This window comes from Copadichromis virginalis, linkage group LG20 (assembly GCF_057382275.1).
Source record: "Copadichromis virginalis isolate Kocher_CV1m ecotype Utaka linkage group LG20, C_Virginalis_male_GT1.1, whole genome shotgun sequence".
NCBI classification, from domain to species: Eukaryota; Metazoa; Chordata; class Actinopteri; order Cichliformes; family Cichlidae; genus Copadichromis; species Copadichromis virginalis.
The window spans coordinates 7731501-7755504 of record NC_140637.1 but is presented as its reverse complement, the minus strand read 5'-3'; the positions used below and the strand labels follow the sequence as shown (position 1 = coordinate 7755504).

General features: G+C 39.9%; 4 protein-coding genes across 4 annotated transcripts; 1 reads left to right on the top strand and 3 right to left on the bottom strand.

Annotated features, from left to right (window-relative positions):
- Positions 1-89: 89 nt before the first annotated feature.
- On the bottom strand, positions 90-1644 carry atp5f1e (ATP synthase F1 subunit epsilon). The gene is made up of 3 exons (XM_085443739.1): positions 1560-1644; positions 1076-1203; positions 90-290 (listed from the first exon to the last, which is right to left on the bottom strand). Coding segments are annotated over exons 1-3 (162 nt in total). The 5' UTR covers positions 1592-1644; the 3' UTR covers positions 90-288.
- Positions 1645-5329: 3685 nt separating this feature from the next.
- Positions 5330-11145, top strand: LOC146684224 (PRELI domain containing protein 3B-like). Its single transcript, XM_085444171.1, has 6 exons — positions 5330-5445; positions 6672-6840; positions 6962-7051; positions 7270-7340; positions 7528-7630; positions 8953-11145. The coding sequence occupies exons 1-6, from the start codon at positions 5414-5416 to the stop codon at positions 9067-9069; spliced, it is 582 nt and encodes a 193-aa protein (XP_085300297.1). The 5' UTR covers positions 5330-5413; the 3' UTR covers positions 9070-11145.
- Positions 11146-12509: 1364 nt separating this feature from the next.
- Positions 12510-18208, bottom strand: bpifcl (BPI fold containing family C, like). Its single transcript, XM_085444346.1, has 16 exons — positions 18067-18208; positions 17835-17971; positions 17596-17707; positions 17270-17401; positions 16382-16537; positions 16232-16295; positions 16044-16104; positions 15833-15924; positions 15475-15651; positions 15314-15373; positions 13842-14009; positions 13569-13636; positions 13441-13483; positions 13294-13354; positions 12997-13073; positions 12510-12893 (listed from the first exon to the last, which is right to left on the bottom strand). Exons 2-16 carry the CDS (start codon positions 17932-17934, stop codon positions 12849-12851), a joined length of 1416 nt encoding a protein of 471 aa, XP_085300472.1. The 5' UTR covers positions 17935-17971; positions 18067-18208; the 3' UTR covers positions 12510-12848.
- A 626-nt stretch (positions 18209-18834) lies between these two features.
- On the bottom strand, positions 18835-22443 carry LOC146684222 (vesicular inhibitory amino acid transporter-like). Its single transcript, XM_085444465.1, has 2 exons — positions 21612-22443; positions 18835-20884 (listed from the first exon to the last, which is right to left on the bottom strand). The coding sequence occupies exons 1-2, from the start codon at positions 21990-21992 to the stop codon at positions 19697-19699; spliced, it is 1569 nt and encodes a 522-aa protein (XP_085300591.1). The 5' UTR covers positions 21993-22443; the 3' UTR covers positions 18835-19696.
- Positions 22444-24004: the final 1561 nt, after the last annotated feature.

Sequence of the window (24004 nt, the reverse complement as noted above, 5' to 3'; positions counted from 1 at the left end):
AAAATCATGGTCGTATTGTGCAGTACTGTAAATACCACAATAGATTCACTACAACACTACAAGGGCAAGAACACAAGGAGACAAAAGAATTCCAACATCCATCTTTAATACAATTTTGATTACAAATGAAAAGGGGGCGGGGGGTGCAGTGTCATTCAGGTCCCCAGTCTAACACATCATCTTGATGTTAACCAGCTTTTATTTTTCTTCTCCACGGTGTGCAGGACAGGTAAGCTGCAGGACCTCACAACCCATGAGAAAAAAAAATATCTACATCATGGTCAAACATCCTGGAAGGAAAGCAAAGCAGAATGGAAACATTAATGAAAAGATCCTCATAAAATGTCTTCGTAAATCTAAAACATTCAGTGACTGTAAGGTTATAGTTAAACAAATTTGAGATCTTAAACTTAAGCTGTCAGCCACAAAGGACAGTACCCATGTTAGGAGCATGCCACGTGCTCCTAAACTCTCCACGCCTGATAAAACATCTACATTTCCCCTTCAGCAGAGTTTGTCACATTTGTTAAATGCTCCTGGAGCTCACCTCACCACAATAAAACAAGTTGGTGAAATGTTGCACCAAGTCATCTAGTTCAGAGTCCTGATAAGAATGGAAACCACCACAGCACATTAGCAATACGAGCTAATAGTGACCACTACTGAAACAACCAAATAAATGCACTCAAATGCTGAATTTTAATACTCAAAAAAACTTGTGTATTATAAATCTCAATGCATACTCACGTTTCCTAAACCAATATATTCCTTTATATTTTTGATTTATTTGTTGAGAGCATTTGACTTTGTCTGAATAAAATGAACGCTAAACTGATGCACTGTTAAATTGTTATGCATTCGACAATTCAAATACGAGGCCAGCTTCACCATAACTAGACAGGACAACGATATGGAGCTTAAATGTGTGTGCAACAGTAATAATAACCCAGTACACCACTATTTGAAGGAGACACTGAAAGCACCGTCACAGCCGCCTCTCCCTGACATTCACTCTATCAGAGGGCATGAGCTGTGATCAGAACAGCGTTGGTACCTTTAAAGCTGATGAACTTACATGCTGTTTTAATTTGAGGTTTGAGGACTCTGACGTTGGACTCTGCGGCCCTTATCGCCTCGGCTTTGAACTGCGGCTTGAGGGCAGCCCGCACCGCGTTAGCGCAGATAGCGGAGAAGCGGATGTAGCTGCAGAGAGGACACACAGGTTAGCCACATGCTAAATGCTACCGACAATGATTTGTCTGTAGAGGACAAGAACAACCTCTTCTTCATTAAGAAACCACATACTATCAGAGGAAGTCCCACCTGACTCGGTATTGAGGTAATGCTACTGCCATAAATTAAACGCATACGGTGGGGAACACTAACGTTAGTAAACTTAGTATATTAGCTATGTAGCTAAATTGAGAATTTAACACTAAAAACCAACATTTTCTTTGACAGAGCATTCTGTTCTCATTTTAAACCCCGTTAAAATAAAGCAATCAACATTTACCACAAGCCATTTCATTGTAACTACATATTTATTTTTATTTTAATACCTCAGGCCTGCCTGTCTCCAGTATGCGACCATCTTGGCTGTGTTGTAGCTTCAAGGACAGGTCGGATGTCTGCGTGATGACGTATTTGACAGGCGCAAGACGTTTTTCCTCCCAGCCAATAAAACAGTTTTTGGTCGTGATTGACAGCTGGTACTTTTATTTGTCCCGCCTTCCGTGGATGAACAAAGTACCTGGCTTTTTATTGTTTACTTTGAGTCGACAGTAAATTATAAAGTTAAATTTCAATAAAATAAATAAATAAGTGGTATGGTCTGTGAATTAACAAACCCTGTTTAAAAAAGTAATTATGGGACAGCTTGCCAGGGATTTTTCTGTAATTTCACACATTTATTTCTTTTTAAGCCTAAATATTGATAGATAGTTTATTGATCCCAGAGGGGAAAATACTGTGTTACAGCAGCTGGCAGGATAAAAACCAACAACAATAATGACAACCCCCCCAATAGTGCAGCCTTGAATAAATAACTAATATAGTTCATGTAAAAGCATCACGGGTGCATAGTCAGGGCCTCATACTATGAAGGAGCAAAGACTTTACATTTACAACTGTAAAAAACCCCACAAAATATAATAATAAAAAAAGAAGTTAAATAATGAACACTAAAAAGTAAGACAGAAAATGTGCAAGGGACTAGTAAAAATTACATTAATAATTAATATGTACACAATTAAGAAAACAGCTTCAAGAAGGTATAATACAGAAAGAGTCACACTCATAGATTTATTTCATTTACTGCAGCAGCATTTCTTTATCATGGAGAAAAATGGTAGACGTACAGTTGAAATTGCACTTCAGAAAAACTTTATTAATCCAAGAGTTAAATCATCGGTTATCATAGCAGCAAATATACAAAAAACAAGAAGCACTCATATAAATGTGTGTAGAAACAGAGTTATGATAGATAAACATTAAGATAAGTGGATAAACATAGAGATATATGTGTAAATATAAATATACATATAACTATAAAAGGACAAGTACGTGTGCAAATATATGTTGTGGTGTACAAAAGTGACAAGGTGCATTGAGGTGTGATTAATTCTGCTAAACATGTGTGGATCTGACCCAAGTGGATGAAATAAAGAGTCTGAAAGCAGCGGGAAGGGACAACCTCTTCTAACGTTCCCTCAGAGTGCGAGGTTAAAGTAACTTGTTGCTGAAACTGCTCTTCAGATTGTCCAGTGTGTTATGGAGGGGCCTGGAGTCATTGTCCAAGATCGCCAGCAGTCTTGCCAGCATGCTATCACTGATCACCTCCTCCAGGGTGGTGAGCTTCATGCCAACAACAGACTCTGCCTTCCTGATGAGTTTGTTCAGTCTGTTTGCGTCCTTTGCTTTGATGCCTGCATCCCAGCATGCCACAGGAAAGAAGATGGTGCTCGAAACAACAGACTGATAAAACATGTAGAGCAGCCTGCTGCATACATAGAAGAATCTGAGCCTTGGTAGAAAGTAAAGCCGGCTCAGACCCTTTTTGTAGGCAGCGTCCGTGTAGGCGGACCACTCCAGCTTGTGATCCAGCTGAACTTGTTGGATGTGACTATTTCGGCATCAGTCCCACCAATGCAGATGGGGGAGGGTCGGGATCTGTTTCTGCCAAACTCCACCACCAGCTCCTTTTTTTGGCCACATTCAGCTGCAGGTGGTTTACCTCAACCACCTCATGAAGCGGTCAATCAGTCGATATTAAGCTATCTATATTATAACGCTATATTAAGTTGATATATTAAACTATCTCAGGGATTAAATGTTCAGTTAAAGTTCTTTACACTGACAGAAAGAGGAGTTTCACTGGTCACACCTATTTAATATCAAAGCGGGCTGTTTGTGGCCTATGTTATAAATGAGTTAGACATCCCTGCCTAAATGCTCTAAACTGAAATGTATGTGTTATGTAGTTTTAAACCACTGCATATCTACACAATGTGAATGAATGCAGTGAGTTTATAGGGTGCTGATTTTAATTAAAAACAACAAGTAGAATACATTTTCCTGCACAATGAATAAAAAAGAACAAGGTCAAGCAACTTGTGGGAAAATGTGAATCTTTGACTTGAAATAATTTTGCTACTAACAAATGTTTCCCACTAACAGGTCTGACTGATGGAGAATTCCAACTCAACTACAGATAAAAATGCTTCTCTTTCTTATATCAGCTGTGCAGCCAACAGTTTCAATTTCAATCTGAAGATTTTGCCACTGTTACCATAGCAACAGACAGTAGGACTTTTCTTCATAGGAACTGTGAATATTTGGGTTATTTTTGTGAATCTTTGTACTTCATATTATTCACATAATGATGTGACTGCATGGACAGTTAATCTATTAATTAAGTCCATAGTAAATGACGATGTATGCTGTAATATCAAGTTACACAAATCTTTGAAATTATACATTTACACAATATTGGATCTAAAATCACTGATGGCTGACCTGGAATTTATGACCTGGAATTTTTTTCTTTTAAATAATAAGATGGAAAAACCAATTAAAAAATGCAAACATTTCTTATATTTGTTGTTAATGTTCACCCAAAGTGACAAAGGAATTTGACAAAGGAACTTAAAAAAATCACAGACAATGTCTTGAATAATCAGGCCACTTTCTTCAAACTGCTGGCATACTTGTGGTTCCTAGGCTATTTAAAAGTAGAATGGGGGTCAAAGCCTTTAGCTTTTAGGCACCTGTTCTGTGGAACTAGCTCCCATTTGGATCCTGGTGACAAACACCATCTGAGTGCTTCTTCTTCACTCACCTTTTTTCAGTTGCTATGTGTTTTTACACCACTCTGCAATTAATCACGAGTTATTACTTCCTGTTAAAAGGGAGCTTTTCCTTCCCACTGTTGCTGTGATTTGATGCCATATGAATAAAATTGAATTGAACCATTACATATATATACACTTATATTTCATACATGGACCATTCATAGAAAATTATATAACGATCACTCTCTCTGGTGGCATAATCTCTTGCCATCCCTAGTACCACCATAGATTTGTACATGAAAATGTTGTTTATTAAATTAAGTTTGCATTAGCCTAGCTAAAATTGACACTGAATATAAGTTCTAAAACTAAATATACCGCAAAATGTTACCCCCCAATAAAAAATAGTTAAACATAGCATCAAATGGCTTGATTTGTTGTTGTCTGTAGCAACTAACAGTGCAGACTTCTGATATTTTGTGCAAATTTAAGCATGTAAAACTTTGATTATTTTTAATAAAAAGTGTGTGAAACTGAACTTAGACTTGTATTTCTAACTCATCCACTTCCTGTTGTGTAGCTTTCTGTGTAGCTTTTTTTTCTTTTATACTTCTTGGGCATAGTGCTTATTTATTATATAGACTACACAGTACACAACATCAAAATTCACATTTTTTATGTAACTGAAATATGTAATAATTTGGGCTTAAGCCAGTAAGAAAGTTGCAGACTATGTTTATATGAAAAATGTATAAACATGTTTATTAAAATACATCAAATTCAGAATCAGAAAGACTTTATTTATCCTGCATTTGATGTATTTTATTACAGAATTTAACACCTGCATAAGTGTAAAGAAATGGCTTTGATTTTTCCACCCTAAATTTTTTATGCCACCCTAAGAACATTTCTCTAGATCCGCCCCTGCTGCTGAGGGTCTCAGAGGTGTTTAACAAATGGATTATTCTGGAAGGGGTGCAGCAGCTCTGTCTGCCAGCAGGGGGAGCATCGCGGCTAAGACTGTTAAAGGTTTCTCACTCAGCCCCTCCTTCCTTCCTTCCTCTGTCAGTGGTCACGCTGTCATTTGTCGCCGGCTCCCGTGCTCTGACAGAAAAACGGTAAAAATGAAGATTTGGACGTCAGAGCACATTTTCAAGTGAGTATTTCTTTTTTTTTGCGGTAGTGTTTTATAAAGTATGGTTGTTAAGTTGGCTATTTCTTCTTATATAATCAGTTTTCGTGGCTCCGTGTGCAGTCTGGGCGAAGCTTGCAGATAAGTTAGATAACACGAAGGCACGCCGCTTTAGTCGAGTTACCCAACGCTTTTAGTTTATATTAGTTATGTTTAGAAATGACTTTTGACTTCCCACCGCGTTTGATGTTTACAGCTGAAGCCTGTATTTGCTACATGTATTGGTATTTGAAATTAAAGTGCCCTTTACCCGAGTTAACTTTTGTCGTTAGCTTTGTGCTGCTAACATTAAAGCTAATTTTTTCGCCTTGAATACTATGACTGTAATGATGTTTAGGTTTATTGTAACATTTCAGCCTTGGAGGACTGTTTTCAAATGCTTTCCCCGAGCCTTGGTATTTGTTACGGGATAAAGAAAAATTTAATTACCCGCGTGTTTGACATTATCGACGGGGAACGTTACATAACGACCGGTCTGTCGTTTAAACACAATAAACGGTATATAATCAGAGCATTTCTGCTCGTTTTACAGCGACTGATAAATAAAATCAGTCTGGTTGCTTAAACCCTCTACTAGAAGTTTCCAGAGAAAAGCCGTGGGTGCTGCTGCTGTGAGTCTGCGCTGTGCAGAGGGGGCGTTTCTTCTCCCGCCTGTCTGCAAACACAGACGCTATTGTGATTCACCATCAGCGATGTTGTTACATTCAAATGTCCCCATATTTGCAGAAAATAATTTTCTCCTATATTATTACCTCCTAAATTGGGTTGGGAGTTAAGCGGGTCGTCTGCTAACTTGAATGTTTGAGACAAAGCGCTGCATGAATGGATCTGACTGTTCGGAGCCACAAATGCACCACATCTTCTGCTTGCATTGCAAGATACTAAATGCACTAAACCTTTTCTCCAGCCAAACAAGTCAAATCAAGCGATGTCTATTAAATATCTGTTCTAGTTCACTTGTACACTTGTTCTGATGGAGGTAGAGATGCACAATAACGCAACTGGTCCTTTTTGTTGCTTGTAAGATGAGTGAAATACAGGCATGGTGGATTTTTAAGTAGTGTTTACCTTAGTAACCTCAGAATCTAAGATGTTTTTCCACACTGAAGAGCACACTCTCAGCAGCAAGCATTGAGTCATCTTCAGAATGTTAAATTGCCCGTTTCTAACGTTGATATCGATTCAAACAGCCACCCATGGGAGACGGTGACCAAGGCTGCGATGCAGAAGTATCCCAATCCCATGAATCCCAGTGTCTTTGGTGTGGATGTTCTGGACAGAAGTGTGGACACTGAGGGACGGTTACACAGCACCAGACTGCTCAGCACAGAGTGGGGGCTCCCTGCTTTGGCCAAGTCGGTGAGTTAAAAGGATAAGAGAAATGATCGACGTGTTTTGTTCAGACTGGGTAATGTTAAGTTGTTTTTCCTTGTATCATTTCAGAATTGTATTATTTTTTTTATTTTATTGTTTCCTGCAGATGTTTGGGGTCACAAGAACATGCACGTATGTCCAGGAACATTCAGTAGTGGACCCTAAACAGCAGACGTTTGAGCTGCAGTCTACAAACGTGAGTAGGATTGACAAATACTTTTATTATGCTTCATCAATACAGACATGAAAGCCGAATTGTTATGGAAGGATGTAACTGTAACCTGATCTCTGCAGTTGTATTTACTTGTCTAATCAGCATTTCTGTCACTATAGATTTGATGTGGTTGCTATGTGTCACCTTGTGGCAGATGCTGATATAAAAAGACTGATTTCAGGTGTGTTTTGTTCTTACAGATTTCCTTTACCAACCTGGTGTCTGTGGATGAGAAGTTGACATACAAGCCACATCCACAGGACCCAGAAAAGTAAGGGACTCATTTTTATCTTTCTCATCAGTTAAATTGGAGTTAAAAAGCACAACATTAAAAAAACCCTTAATATTATTGCAAAAAGGTTTTGAATGTTTAACTCCAAGATTTTTAAAAACAAAAAACTACAAAGAAAAAACTTGTTTCAGCTGTGTTTGTGACTTTTCTATGCTTGCATATTCAGGACAGTACTGACACAGGAGGCTTTGATCAGTGTGAAAGGCGTCAGTCTGAGCAACCACCTCGAGGGTCTCATGGCCAAGACCATATCTGTCAATGCCAGCAAGGTAAAGCTGCCTTTAAAATCCTCCTTAAACTCACCTTGATAATATAGTATTATTTTGGCAATACTTCTGAAAGACTGAAGATTGTATGTGGTGTTCCTCAAGGTTCTATTTTGGGACCTAAACTCTTTAATTTATATATTAATGATATTTGTGACGTATCTAAAAGGTTAAATTCGATTTTATTTGCAGATGACACAAATTTTTATTGCTCTGGAGAGAATTTGAAAGACTTGGTTGAAATTATGACTTCTGAGATGTTAAGAATAAAAAAAATGGTTTGATGTAAATAAATTATCTTTGAATCTGACAAAAACGAAATATATGATATTTGGCAATCGTGTAAAGGAGGATAAAGTCATTATGTTTATAGAGGAAGAATTGATTGAAAGAGTTACTGAATTTCGTTTTTTGGGTGTAATAGTGGATGAGAATTTGACATGGAAATCTCATATTGAACATATTAGAAAGAAAATGGTCAAAAGTATTTATATTTTGGGTAGTATAAGAGATTTATTAAATTATAAAACAATGCGTATTTTATATTTTTCTTTGTTTTTTTCATATATCAACTATTGTGTTGAAGTTTGGGGGAATACATATGAGAATACCATAAAACCTTTAAACCTATTACAGAAGAAAGTTATACGAATAATTCATAATGTTAAATATAGAGAACATACAAATAAATTATTTATAGAATCAAAATTATTAAAATTAGGAGATTTAGTGAAATTACGGACATTATTAATTATGTTTAAGGCTAAAAATAATATTTTGCCTTTTAAGTTACAAAGAGTATTTTTGATGTGTTCAAGGGGAGAAGAGAATAGAAGGAAATTTTATTTTAAACATCAGTTAGCCAGGACTACACAAAGATTAATGAGCACAACGGTTAGGGGTATAAGACTGTGGAATTCACTTCATTATAATTTAAAGAATTGTATAAATTTACAATGTTTTAAAAAGTGTTATATGTTTAAAACGATAACTCAGTATGAAGAATGCGAATGAATGTGATGTTGGTTTGGGATTCGACCGGAGAGAAATGTCAATATTAGTTTGTTCCTGATTTTTTTGGTGCCCACCGGTGATATAAGTTCGATGGTAGATAGGGGGCAGGGTTTAATAAGAATATTTTCTTCTTCCTGCTCCTTTTCACACATGGTTGTTGTGTTTTGTTGACAGAAGATGTGGTTGTTTTGTTTGATTGTAGTACCAAGTGTGAAATAAATAAAAATGAAATGAAATGAAATAGTTACTCTTCTGATTTTAAAATCCTCATCACTGCGCGTTATAATGTGAGGCATTTGTGTCTGTTTTAGGGTCGGGAGGCGATGGAGTGGGTAATCAGACGGTTAAACACAGAAATCGAGGAGCTGACTGCCACTGCTCGCGGTACCATGCGATCCCCCATGGCGGCAGCAGTTGCAGATAAATGATCTGGATCTTCCCGGTTTGTTACTCCACCATCATGAACCGATGGGCTTCTCTGTAATTTTCCCCTCAAAGGGGACCCTCACCTCATCTGCCAACACAGCCTATTAACCACAGCCCCATCCTTCGGCCCTGCGTTTGTTTGTCATGAGATCATTGTTAGTCCTTCCTCAGCAGTCTGCGCCAACAGACTTTTACACCAGTCAGGTAGTGACGAGGAAGCATTGAGCTGATGACGGTTTAAAAACAAAAACAAAACACCACTTAAATCGGACTGCACTTGAAGCTCATATGACTTGGTTTTGTGATATGGAAACTTTTTTTAGAATTGAATTCACAGCGTGCCTCTGAATCATCTCACCAGGTTCTTCCTTTTGTCTCTCACATTTCATCATCGCTTTCAAATCTTCATAAACAAGCAGAGGATGGCTCGATTGGAGCAACTTTAATGTCAACCTTTGGATTGATTGACCATGCCGTGCACAGCAAAGCTGACTGAAATGTCTCAAAACCAAATGCTGCCATGCACACAGACTGTAAAAGAATATGAAAGTAAAGGGGAAACTGTAAGTTACAAACTGCATCAGCTTTCTGTCAGGTGGGTGGATCAGATTCCGTGTACCTTTGGGTGATGTTTTCACCATAGCAGAAACACTTTGAAGAAGTGCAACTTCCCTCAGAACATGGGTTAGACTTTGAGGTCTGATACTGATACTGCATCATAACTGTGTCAGGGGTCACAGGAGAGTGAGAGAAGGTGTTGTAGAGCAATGAAGGCAGCTTAGACTTGTTATTTAACAAACGTCTCAGTGCATTTAAACCAAGTGGAGCAGACTGTTGTTTGTGTTACTAATGCATGACTACTGGTATATATGCTACAGCTGTCAGCACAGTGGACCGGACTTTTTTTTTTTTTTTTTTTTGGTTCTTTTTCTTCACCCACTTGTGGGTCACTGTGGTCGAGTTTTGCTTCAAGAATACTTGATTTCTGAATTCAGTTTTTTCTTACAGTGATGTGGTGTATAGTTAAGTGTTACAGTATGAGAATGTAAATACTTGAATGTTTAACTTAATTTCAGCATATATACTTTAAGTGGCGGCAAGTCCTCGAAGGGTGCAAATTAAAAAGAAGGAAAAGAAGAGTGGGCATTGAGCAATGTCAGGATTCACCAGTGTTTAGTGTGTTGTTGACGCTCACCAGTGTTGTGGTGCAGCCCTGCAGGGTTACGTTCAGGGTCACATTCTGTGCCTACATGAGAAATAGAAATAACCAGTTTTACACCCCAGAACGCTTTATTCTAACTTTATTTGTGGCAAACGAGCTCTGTTTTATTTGATTGTTATTTATTTTGTATTTGTAACATTTACAAAGGCTGAACTGACCAACTAAGAACTGTTGGCTTGTGATGTTGTGCAAATTTGGTGCAGTCCCTCCCCCTCTTTAAATCTTTCTTGTTTGTGTCATAGAGAACTCTCAGGTGCTACATTGTTAACAATGGCTAGTGTCCCTAATAAGTTTTTCAAAGACCACAAGGAGATGAAAGAAATGTTACATCCCTTTTTTTCTTTTCTTTTTTTGTACTTACTAAAAAATGTACAAAGCTACAAATAAAGTTTACATGAGAAGGGTTGGTGGTACATCTTAAGCTTTGTACAGTGTTAAAGTGTCCCTTCTTGGATCTCAGCAGCATCACAGGTCTTCCAAGATGCTCCATGGTTAGCTTTCTGTTTCGACAGCATTACATGCATACTTCCAGTTTGACTCATCATTTAAAACAGTAACTGTCTGGTTTTCAGTTTCATCATGTGCAACCCACCTCTTGATCATTTTGTCTAAAACCTGACCCGTCCACACAGTCTCATTTCATGAAATGTGATGTTTTTCTATGGGGTACATTTTGAGAACAGTGGCTGTAAATAGGCTTGTATTGATACTTTGGTGGTGTTACATTCCAAGAATGTGAACGTGGAACAAAATCTAAAGTGTGCACACTGAAATGTTACAAAATAAAGAGATGTCATTGTTTCATGAACATGGTGTTGAGGATTTGTGTCAAAGATTAAATGGTTTTAAATTCTGACTGACTTTATGAATCAAACACCTCTTTTGGAATTTTCCTTTTAAAGACATTGCCCTCTGGTGGTAGAATAAATAATGCACAGTGTACTGTCACCAGCTACAATAGGATTGTCTATTAGGGTGCTTTTTTTTTTTTTTTTTTTTTTTATTAACTCTATTGGTATACTCAACAGTAGTTCACCTGCTAGTTAATGCAAAAATCCAATCAGCCAACCTCAGGTAACACCTAGATGGATTTACACACGTAGATGGGCTCAAGGTGACCTGCTGAAGCTCAAACTGAGCATCATAATGAAGAAGAAAGGTGATTTAAGTGACTTTAAACAGCGTGGTTGGTGCCGGATGTGTTGATCTGAGTATTTCAGAAACTGCTGATCTGGGATTTTTCTCCACACAACGGTCTATAAGGTTTACAGAGACCGGTCCAAAAAAAGAGTTCAGAGGAGAACGACAGACTGCTTCAAGCTGATTTGGAAGGCAACAGTAACTCAAACCACCGCTTGTTACAACAAAGTATGTAGGAGAGGATCTCTGAATGCACATCAAGGTTTTTATAGTTAACTAAAACTAAACCTAACATAAAAACGAAGAACTGAAAAGAATTAGAAGTATTTTCCTTACTGTTAGTATCTGAGTTTAGTACAAATGTTATTAGAGCTGGACTAATGAGGACACTTTTGGGTGTCTACAAAAGTCAATGAGTTAACTGCTTTAAAGAAATTCTGTGTTTTTATTGTAATATCTGTACTAGTTTTCCTAGAGCTTGCCTCTGACATATGCACTTTGTGTTATAATAATTAAAAAGACCCAAACTAACGCTGAACATTTTTAAACAATAAAAACTAAGGTGAAACAAGAAAATCCTCCCTGGAGGCAAACTGAAGCTAAACTGAACTAAAAACAAAATAATCAAAATGAAATAAAAATAAAAAACTAATTAGAAAATACAAAACTACAATAACTATGACGCACATCGCATTGAACCTTAAAACGGAAAGCTACAGCGGCAGACAAGCACACTGGGTGCATCTCCCGTCAGTGTGCCTCTTCTGATAATGCACCATGCCAAAAAGTCATCTCAGTTGGTTTCTTGAACATGAAAATGAGTTCACTGTACTCAGATGAACTCCACAGACACCAGACCTCTGTCCAGTAACCACAAATCTATTTTTGTTTTTACAGGGAATTGGCACAGCGAACAAATCATGTCAACATGGACCAAAACATCTGAGGAAAGTTTCCAGCACCTCGATGAAGGATTATAAGAGGCAGTTCTGAAAGTAAAAGAGGGTCCATGAGGGTGTGCCTAATAAAGTGACCGGTGAGTGTACGTGTCTATAAAGTCCTCTAAAGTTATGACAGAAGTTGTTTTTAATCCTTTATTCACTCGTCTTCACATCATTATTTTCATCAGAGAATCTAAAAGAAGTTTTAAAAATAGATGTTGTCACTAAGAGAAAAGAAGTCTGGCAGCTCCACTTAGGAAACGTTTCAAAAGTTGCAAATAAGATGTGCAAATTTCAAGCCAAGTTTTTTTTGATTATGTACTTCAAAGCATGATTTTCAATCCAGACATGAGGAGACAGCATTAGGGCTGTTACTACAGATTCATCCATTCACATTCATTTTGATTGGTGGTCGGAGGTTTGATGAGGAACTGTGACGAGGAGCAGCCATGTTTGGTGTTTGTCAGTTGAAGCGTCTCTACGTTAGCGACACCTGCACGTCTGAAGAGATTAATATGAATCCCTGTTTGGGACAAAGACAGTGGTCAGCCCGAAGATGAATTCTGCTCTGAGTTACAGATTCATTCAAAGACCAAAGCATTGTGTGTTCTCCTAAAAGTACCGACCTTCTCCTTCTTCAGAACCGAGTTGACCAGCCGTGCATGTTTTGTCCTGAGGACAAGAAATCCTTCTCCCAGTTTCTCTGTCACAGAAAAAAACAAGTCAGGAAAGGAGCAACACTGTTTCCACACAGCGAGCCTCCCCCTTTGTTAGATTGAAGAGAAGGGGAAGTACTTCGTATCTGCCCTGCGTCGCTCTAGTTTACGGAAACTGCTTGACATAATACACATTGTTTTTTAGATAAATGTCATGAAGAAGTGGAAGTAGCACAAAGTGGCAAAAATGAAGTATCTAAGACTCACGGTTCACTCTAATCAGTACAATTTCCCCCCCCTTCCTCGCCAGGAATTCAAGAGAGTCAGTCTGCAAAGAGAAAAACACGCTGTTGACCTGTGACCAACAGAAAATCTGCTGTTTTTACTTGTTTATTTAATTTTGGGGACATTTACCTTGAAAGTCCCCACTTCACTCGACGCAAGGGTCAGCGTCAGACTGGAAGAAAACAGTGTCATTATTTTTAGAATGAAGTTTAAGAAGTTGAGCTCAGTTTTGCAGTTTAACACTTGCTTATGCTTACTTATCCATCTTCACAGAGCCTTTCAGTTTTCCGTCATCGATCCACAATTCGCTACTGAATTTGGAGTCCTGGAACCAAAAAAAAGGATTATATTTCAGTAGCAACAAATGTTAATTTCTGTTACCATTAATCTGTCATATTTTGTAGTCGATCAGTGCTGCTAAAAAAATGTCAGAAATCGTAAAGAATGCATGCTGCAGTTTAAGTTGGTCCAAACAACCCTAAAGATAATATAGTGAGTACAGCGAAGGTCCAACAAACAAAAGTACTCACAACATTGATGGTGAACACCGGGATCTGGGTACCATTGGGTAGGATGACGGAGGCCTTCGCAACAGCCTTGATGGTGACGTTAACGGCATCAGGCTGGATGGAAAACTTTGGAGCCTCTTGGGCATAAACCAGAACACTCATCAGCATATCTGGATACATCTCGGCAAGCTGCAAAGTGAACAAGTAACAAGTGTAAACACTTTATTCTTGACTGTATCGAACTTAAAGAGAAAGTAGTATAAATTAAGCAAACTACTGCTAAGTAAGTGAGGTAACGGAGTCCTGATGAAACCAAATGAGTCCCAGATGAAGATAAAGACACAAAGCTAATCATATGAACTGAATTAAAGTGGGTTTTTTTTAATACGTGCAAAGACAAAACACACAAGAGGCCACAGAGTGTTTCATCGACTTCTCCCGGAGGTCATACTAGAAAAGGGATGTTTACCTAAGTACTTGAGACAGGCATGGAAGACATACTTCCTCTCTTAGCCCATTTGTAAAATACTTTCACTTCCACGATAGCAAAACTTAGCTGTCTTGATTTTTTAAATAGTTTTTGTGACTAGTTATCGGCATAGTGTGTGTTTGTTTTTCAAGCTGGTTGGTTTTATCATGCTTGTCATTTTGTATGCAAAGATATTTTAACATATCTGTTAAAACATCTTTACATACAAGCTTCTGAATGAATGACAAATGTAACGTGATCGTTGGTGTTAGACGGATCGGTCTGAGGATTTCATAAACTGCTGATCTGCAGGGATTTTCCAGCGTAACCATGTCGAGGGTTTACGTGAATGAGGTGAAAAAATGGTCGGAAAAAGAGGAAATATCCAGTGAACAGAGAACAGTGAACTGTCCTCACAGTCACCCAACAGAACTGTTGGGTTTAACACTTAAACCCCGCTGACTCAGAGACCAATCACTTGTGTACAAAAGCAAGACCACAGCGCTTTCTGTCTTTTACTTGCTGCAAGGGGAGATCTTCTCTGATCTGATCTTAGCCCAACTCCAACTCCCGCCTTCCTTCACAGCTAAAACACTCATATGTGAACATGCGTCGTGTGTGTCTGCAACAGTGAACATGTGATGTGTGTGTGAATGTGTGTGTGTGTCTGTGAGCATGTCAGTGATATGTGAGTGTAGGTGACACACAAAATTAACTCTATACATTTTAATTTTATTTTAGTTGGGTTTAAAAATGTTTACAAAATTAGCTTATAGGTTTTTTTTATGTTAGCCTAGTAAAATCTTTTTCTAGCTTTAATTTTTCATTTAGTTTTATTTAACCATATCAACCTTGGTCAGGGTGCTTTGAAAACATTAAACGTGAAAACGAATTGAAAAATAAATCTGAGAGAATGCAATGATGTTTGAAGTATCGCTGTTTTGCAGGGTGAACATCATCATGTAGTGTTTCTGGGATTACTTTTCAGTGTTGCCAAATGTAACCCTGACACAAACAGACTTACCTTTGGAATGAATTTTCCCAATGAGGTGGTATTCAAGTGCACTGGAGATATCGCAGGGATCTGAGAGGATAAAATAACGTCTGTTAACCACACACTTCACCTCAAACTTGAACTGTTTTGCTTTTAACTGTCTTTTATTTTTAGTATGTGTGTTCACTTACCATGCTGTCATTGATGAGGAGCTGAAGCAATTTAGCTGAGAAGTATGCATAGGAGGCAGAGTTCAGAGTGAAATCAGACATGCCCACTGACAGCATGTAGCTCGGCTTGTCCGGCATGGTGAAAGGCTGGGCCTCAAAGGGAGGCTCGACCGGAGCTTTGATATTGTAAAACTCCCCCTTTAATAAAAAAAATTGATCAAATAAAACTAAATATCATTATTTTGAAATTCTTATTCCTTTCTCAATGTTTTTTCATAAGCTTTCATTATAAAATATAGTTGCATATGTTGGCTTGTAGATGGACTGTTATGAGAAGCCCGGGACATTAACATAGAAACTGGAAAATGTGTATCCTTACCTTAAGGCCCACATTCATACTTGAAGCACCGATGATAGGGATGTCAGTGAGAGGAAGGGCAAGAGAGAGAACTTCATTCACATCGACTGAAACTGAGCAGAGTGAGAAAAAAGCATTATTCCTTTATACATTTAAAATGCTGTTATTTTATTATTCTGTTCACTAATTTGTGGCCCACGGTTTTCCTCTTTGTAATTAGGAGCTGCAGTACCGTTCATGACATGCAGGAGGTTCTCAAAGCTTTCAATGTTTTCTTCCACACCGGGACACAGCTAGGGAGAAAACACAGCAAAGTCCTGGTGTTTTAACAGCACATTTCAGTGAACATTATGTGACGATCATACAGAAAAGCTCAAGCATCCACTAACACATGCGATGAAGCTGTAGAGAAGCACTCACTCTTTTCTGTATTTCATCTCTGATCCGTCCCTTGAAGTGTTCCACAAACGGTTGGAAGATGAAACTGTTCACAAATAGAAAGCCAAGGTTTACATCATACATGAAATCCCCACCACCTCCCCGTGTCTCCCTCTTTCTGCTCTACTGTACCTTGCTCCACCATGAAATTCTATGTCCACATCTCCAACCTGAGCGTCACAGCTGATGCTGCTGACAGACAGATGCCCGTCAGCTTCTTTCCCCAGCTGCACCACAGAGGTCACATCTACGTTAAATATAGCCATATCAAACGTCCCGCCATCGTTTCTGGATATACAAAATACAAACACAGTGCATTGTTGGTGCTGGTGAACACTTATTCACACAACATCTGCTTTCAAAGGCGCTGAAACATCTGTCACTTGTGCATATGTGGCGTATCTTACAACAGGCATCTGATAGAGTTTACAAATTAGGTCTCATGTTTAATATAGATGTGAAATGTTCCCTCTTTACTTCTCTGCTTAGAGAACATTCAAATGTGTTACATGGAAACTAAGTTTGGAAAAGCATCAGTAGATTAAAGCTGTAATTAATATTTGGGTTTAGCGCTGAAAGTTACTCTAACCCCCTGTTGTTAGATGATAAAACAGAAAATATCACAGGTTTTGTAAACAGCTTAAAATACAGGTGATAAGCTTTCAGGTTTAACATAACTCAGATGCCAGCTGTGTTAGAAAAGGCGAGCGGAACCTCACCTCGCCAGAGACTATCTTTAAAAACACACTATAGCTTCAAACACTTACTATCACTATCACTAACACTTCCTCATTTATACTTCATGTCTGCTTCTGTACATTACAGATTTAAATCACACTATAGTCAGTGGTTTTTAAAAAAAAAGGATGTGTTAAAAGGGATGATCAGATTGTCTCACGTGTTTTATTTTTTTTGTTTTTTGGATGATGATTTGTTTTGTACCCAAATGGAACATGTTAAGAAATTACACCCTATAATCCTACTGTACAAAAGCTTGTATTTTACACGTAGAAAACTCACATTAAGCCAAAATGTGTTCTCCAACCGCCTGTTATTGCAATAGAGAGGTCTGAGATGGTTGTCTTGAATCCTGGGGGATTCTGAAGGAACTCGACAGAAGGCTCTGGTAAGTCACATTTTACTATGGTGATGCTAGAACGCAAAGGGAGAGCAGAGACAAACCAGAGGTTACAAAGCTGAGGAATATCAGTCATGTGAGTGAAATAAAGACTCCTGCTGGCTAACATGCATGTGCTGAAATTTTCATAACAAATGCTGATTCCTTCTATAGAGGATATTTTAGATTCTTAGATTTTGTACTTGTAGAACATGGAATGCAATCCTACCCTGTTAGAGTGTAGTCAACGTCCCCGAATACGATGTGAACACTGCCGGTGATGTCAGGGAAAGTGATTGTACTCAACCTTTCCTGAATCCAGTCTGCAGCTGCATGCTTCCCTGGGACAAACAGCACTTGCATAAAATTTCAGTTGTTGTGAATAAAACGGATCATTTATTAACAGACTTGTGTTTACACAACCTTAACAGCTAAGTGAAAACAAGCGCCGATCCCACATGTCCTTACCGTACTGAAGCCCCTTGTTGGTCAGGACAACTTGCACTGCAGGATTTTCTCCACAAACGCAGGAGAGGAGGCTGAGCACTACTGTCACAGATAGAAGCATTTTCCTCTGCCGTTTGTGGTGCAAACAAACAGTGCTGCTGTCAAAGACATTTACATTTTGGTGTGGGAAAGTAAACTCTTAACTCAAACGTGCACAGCAAACCTGTTGAGATAAATCACACAGGTATCATACCTGAAATGCGGGATGAACTTGCCAAATTCAGCTCTTCAGAGTTGCTCAGCATGTGCAAACATGTCGCCTCAGCCTCTCCGTGCTGTTTTTCTTCTTTAATTTCCTGTGTCACTGAGAAGTGAAACTCACAGACATCTAACAATACCCCGGGCCCCTCCTCCAGTCGTTCTCTGTTTATGTCGGTGTGACAAAGAGGAAGCAGTTGTTTGATTCTGCCCTGTCTGCATTGAACACATGGGTGGTATCACTTCTAAGAAAACCAATTTAGTTAAGCCAAATAGGACTGATGAGCAGAAAGAAAATTTCCCCTCCGTCTGCACTGGAAGCACAGCAGCCATAACCAGTAATTTTTGGAGGTAGATTAAAAGTATTCTTTAAAAAAAAAAGTCACTGTACCAACATCCTCATTCTCAGAATAAATGCAAATCATAGCTGTATGCTTATAAAAGGAAGTGAAATTTATCTGTTTACTTTTAGATTATTTAACTTTTTTAAAAGTTAAACAGCAATTGTGCTCAGATTGATCACATCTACAATAGGATTAATAACAAATGTGCTATGTTTTCCCACTGTTTGCCACTTGCAGTTTTATAGGTTTATGCTGTCTGTCATGAACTGATTATACTGGAAAATGTAGAAATGTACCTCCACCCCACTTTCAGTGCCTCCACTTCACATTGTGAAAAGGCGAAGTGGCAACAACTTATTCTTAATGAGGAAGTTTAGCAGAGGTTAAGCTAAATAAAGAAGAGAAAAGGTAAGAAAAGATTGAAATCACCAGCCATAAAATATCTCATTTATTTATCTCTTGATTCAACAAATACTCTTTTGTCTCACATACCATGATTAGTTCCATTAATTCACAACTGACAAGTTCAATAGGAACAGAATATTATCAGACATTTTTTTTTTGTTCTCCATATATAACACAGTTAGGACCCACTTGCTTGCACTTGAATTCACGTCATCCAGAATGACACTTGAAACACCAAGAAAACAAACAGCAAGGACTACTATAGGCATAAAAATGAAAAGAAACAACAAAAAAAGAAACACAAAACCAAAAACCGACTGGAAAAAAAAATCATTCTGTTCAAACCACTACACACAAGTTATTCATGGTTTATGGTGCACCATCTGATCGGATGGGTGCTTTAGTCTTGTATTTTCTCTGAAGTGGGGGGATACTGATATCTAGCAGTTCAACAAACCAGCAAGAACATAATCACTCCATTGTTTTTCCACATATTTCATTCCCCAGATATAAACACTACACGCACACAGTTAGACCCGTGTCGGGCTTTTTAACTGGATCTTTGCATGAAGACTGACACTTGACAGGCTTTTTAAAATGCCTGCATATTCATTCACCCCCTATCATGCAGGAGGTTGTGTTCCTCTGTCCAGTTAAAGAAACACGTTTTCTGGAATGAGTAGACTACTTTACACTATGACTGTAGAGTTTATTATTGCACATTATCACGAAGGCAAAAATAATAAAATAAAAAAAGATGTACATTTCACACAAATAATCCTCCTCAGGTGATTATGCCAAGTCCTCAGTGCGGTGTTTTCGTCAGGAGTGCGTTATTTTAGGACAATTGCCCTTCACAGGCCCTCTCTGAAGTTCTCAGTCGTGGATGTCATACCTGTACGCCTCTATGAGACCTTCAATGGAATGGATGAAGCCAGATATGGCACATATGCCCCCAATGATGAAAATGGAAACGTCGAAGAAGACGTGGTGCCACAGGAGGTTTCTCCATTGGAGCTTTAGGTGGAAGAGGCTTGGCAAGAGGAAGCACAGGCCAGCACCGGTGAGGCTCCCAGTTAAGCCCATAAGAAGGGCGAAATGGGGGACAAAGACAGCCATAAGCAAGGTAAAGACCACCAGGGCGACTCTGAGGCCCAGGCCCCATGATTTCAACTGCCCTCCGGGGCCGTAGCAGTCTGGAAAGAGGGCTCTCCCGCCATCCTGGAACAAAGATTTCTCTAGAACTTCAACTGCGGCGAAGAACGGCAGAGGGTAAGAAAGCAACGCCTTGGAGACGAGGAAGAGATTCACCACAGCCCGGATCGTTGAAGGCAGGTTATCCGTAATGACCTCTTTGGTGGCATCTGCCCATGTCAAGTAGGCCACCAGGGCGAAGAGGCCCTTGAGGACGCAGGCCGCAATGTGAGTCCAGTCCATCATGCAGTGGAACTCACTGGGCTTCTGCATGTTTCCCTCCAGCGATGGGAGGAAGATCTGGGAGGTGTAGCTGAACACGATGATGCCGATGGAAATGGGGAATTTTTTCACATCGATGTAAAACTTGACCTTCTCCCAGGCCCACTCTCGAGCCCTGGAGAGGCAGTAGGCAATCACCAGGATGTTGATGACGAAGTGGGCCAGCGTGCAGAGCAAGCTGAACTTGGACACGGCCTTGAGGTTCTTCAGGAACGCGCATGGCAGGAGCGCGGCCGTGGCCACCACAGACCAGGCTTTCTGTGAAACCGGAAACCCCGGGAAGCTGTTGTACATCAGGTTTCCGCTGACCACCACGTAAAGAATGCACGTCATGACCAGCTCGATGATCTGAGCCACGTTCACGACGTGGCCGCCCAGGGCCGGGAAGCGGGGCGCGCAGCAGGCGTTCGCGATGTCCACGTAAGAGTCCCTCACGCGCACTTTAATGCCGTCCTCGTTCTCTTCGTACAGACACGCGATGAGGATTTTGCCAGTGTAGCAGCACACCACAGCCGCGAAGATGATTAGGAAGAGGCCGAGGTAGCCGCCGTGGAGGATGGCGTACGGCAGGCCGAGGACAAACATGCCCTGCGGAAAGAGAAGCGCAGTTAAGTGGTAATGGACGAGACCCACATCGCAGTGACAGGCCGAGCTAACCCAGGCGTGCAAGGACCAGCTCGTCTTATATAATAACAGCCTAAATTTATATTTAAAAATAACGCAACAGGAAAAATTGTCACCACGGATTATTTTAAATTAAACTGCAATAATATGTCCGATACCTGATCTGTACTAAATAATAGATCGAATTAAAGCGTTTAAGGAAAATTCCAAAACGAATTTTCAAATTCATTTGATTGAGCTTTTTAATTTGATGGAGGCTCTGATAAGCACGTGGGTGCTATTCAGCCTCCAGGCTATCAAAGTCAAGCAGATCCCGCCTGCAGCTTCACTGATAAAAAGATTTGAATAAATACATTTTAAGACCCACTCACTGCAACGGATTTACGCTCAAACCAATTCGAGGTGAAGCCAAAGCTTGGATCTAACTGATAAAATGTAGCTTAACGGGCCCTTTACATTTGAAACCTTTTATAGTTTCATCGCACAAAATTAAAGGTGACTAACTCTAATTTTGGCTTGTGTGGAATTATTTGCATCCCATGAGCATCATCCTATTTTCCAGCTTAAATATTAAATGTGAAAATATGAAGTCTTCAAGGTGACTTTATGTGCGGTTGCAGGCCTAATATGGCCGTGCAGCACATGGTACTTTTGCACTCACGCGTGCAGGATGACAGTAATCATGGCCTACCTGAATGGCGTTGGTGACGTTCCAGCCAGCTTCCCATGACGTGATTTTTGGCTTGTCTTCTTCCAGAGAGCCTGCTGTCTTCAGGGACGAGGGCCTCGGCCCGGTGCCGTCTCTCTGGTAGTGGCTGTCTCCCTCCAGCTCCCCATCTCCCTCCATCTGCCCCCCTTCTTCTTCTCCTTGAAGGACATCCATCTGCATACCTTGCCTGTAGTCATAATCCAAGTCGTCGCACTCCGCGAAACCCAAACCCTCCTCGTCCGTGGCGGCCTGGAAGCCCAGTCTGGCGAACACCCCACTGACCTTGGCCTGAGATTTGTTGGACACCGTGTGGGCCGCATTGGTCAGTTTGTTGGTGAGCTTGTGTCGGATTAGGTGAGCCATCTCTTTCCGAAAGAAAATCCGTTCTACAGTTAAATAGGACGCGTAAAAAGCGCAGATTCAGGTGTATGCAGGGCAATTTCTTTGATTGTTTTACTTTTTTTACCCGCTACAGTGAAACCATGCCTGTTGCCTCTTCGATGTGACTGCAAAATAAACTAACCAGCATTCTAACGGCTGCCTAACCGATTTACTCAAAGCTTAAAAAATATCCTCAGCTGCTTTTCTTGGCTTGTTTATCCATATTACCTCCCTTAATAAAAACACTCCTTGGCATCTGCCTCCACGAAGAAGCGCCTGAGATCAGACACAAAACGAAAAAATATTTCCATTCGTCGTTTAAAATGTCAATTTTGCATTTTTTCCTCCCCACATACACAAAGCAATCCTCTCAGTTTGGAGTCTTGTAGGCGACAACGTGAGCGCAGGAATCTCCGCATCACCCAGAGAGGGAGAGAGGGAGAGAGGGAGCGAGAGGGGCGTGCACGTGTCCGCACAGAGTGCCAGTGTAAGGCTCGCGCGCAGCGGAACCGTCACGGGTGGCGTGGAGAGACATAGATAGAGAGAGATCTCATCTGGGGTTGACCGACCGAACGATCACGAAAATAAAAGCGTTCAGGCCATTTAAATACATCAGTGTCACAGAAGTGCGTCTGACATCACGCACGCATGAATGAAAACACCAGACATTTCACCTGCTCATCCTGTCAACAGGTCCACGGACACCGATACCAACAAACGGCGGGTGTGATGTGATGAAACAAACCTCCACCCTTTATCCAAACCTGCTGCTGTGTGGCTGTGTAAAAATAACTGAACTGGAAAGGCTATTTTTGAGTTTCCGAGTGCTCGTCTGGACGTCTGGAATACCTCAAATACGCCGATATGACAAATAAACAATGTCGTCTACAAAGGCGTGAATAATCGCGATATTCTTCTTTAAAAAGGAAAATTAAATAAAAAAAATTCTCTTCCAACACTTGAAATCTATCCTAATTTTGTGAAATGAAGCACGATGACTGCGCCATATCTCGCTATATCAATCGACACAGCGCACAGCGAATTTTCTCTGTTTTCTGTAAAAGACAAAAGGCCCCAGCGTGCCACCTTTAAAATTTTTTATGTTCCTACATAAAACATGTTTTGTTAACAACAAAAAATATCGATGAATATTACACATTTCCATGTGTAATATTTTATGTAATGAAAACAGAAGAGGTGAGAGAAACGAAGCATGTTAATTTGAGGCAAATATTGAAATGAGTCAAACTTAAATTTATCTCAGGGTTTATTTGTGTGTTACGTGCACGCAAACAGCAACAGACTTTGCGTTTCCTGCCAGCAGCTCTACTCCAGATGAGCGTGATCAGCAGGTTGGGGGAAGGATGCAACTCGTTGCGCATCCTGCTGCAGGCCAGTTGCTGAATGCGCACCACGGACAGTTCCGAGGACAGCTCCGCGGACAGCTCCACAGTCACACAGAAAATATGTACCAAAGAAGCAGTCGTTAAAATGCAACACAACACGGGCAACATCGAATCTATACAATAATTATTTTCTCTCGTTGAGCTGCTTTCATCTAAAGACGAGATTGAAAATCTCAGTTTAAGGGAATATTTCTTCTCCACCTCAGATGTGATCAAGCGCCCTTAGGCGACTGTTGTTGTGATTTGGCGCTGTATAAATAAAATTGAATTGAATTGAATCCTTGCGAATACGAAGCATCTCATTTGTCCCTCCGTAATTTGCTGTGACAAGACAGCAAAACTGTCATCACATTTTTGCCTCTGTGGCAAAAACGTAGCGCTCCGTGGCAGGAAGGCTGAAAAATACAGACATTCTCCCTGAGCAGTGATTTTTGAGCTTCTAAAATATGAACAATCTTTGTGACGCCTGTTTACAACTGTGATTAAATTGATTGCAATTGTGATGATCTGAAAAGAACAAACCATTGCGAAACACAGGCCCAAATGTTTTAACGAGCATCATTACAAGAAAAAAAAAACAGGCGAGAG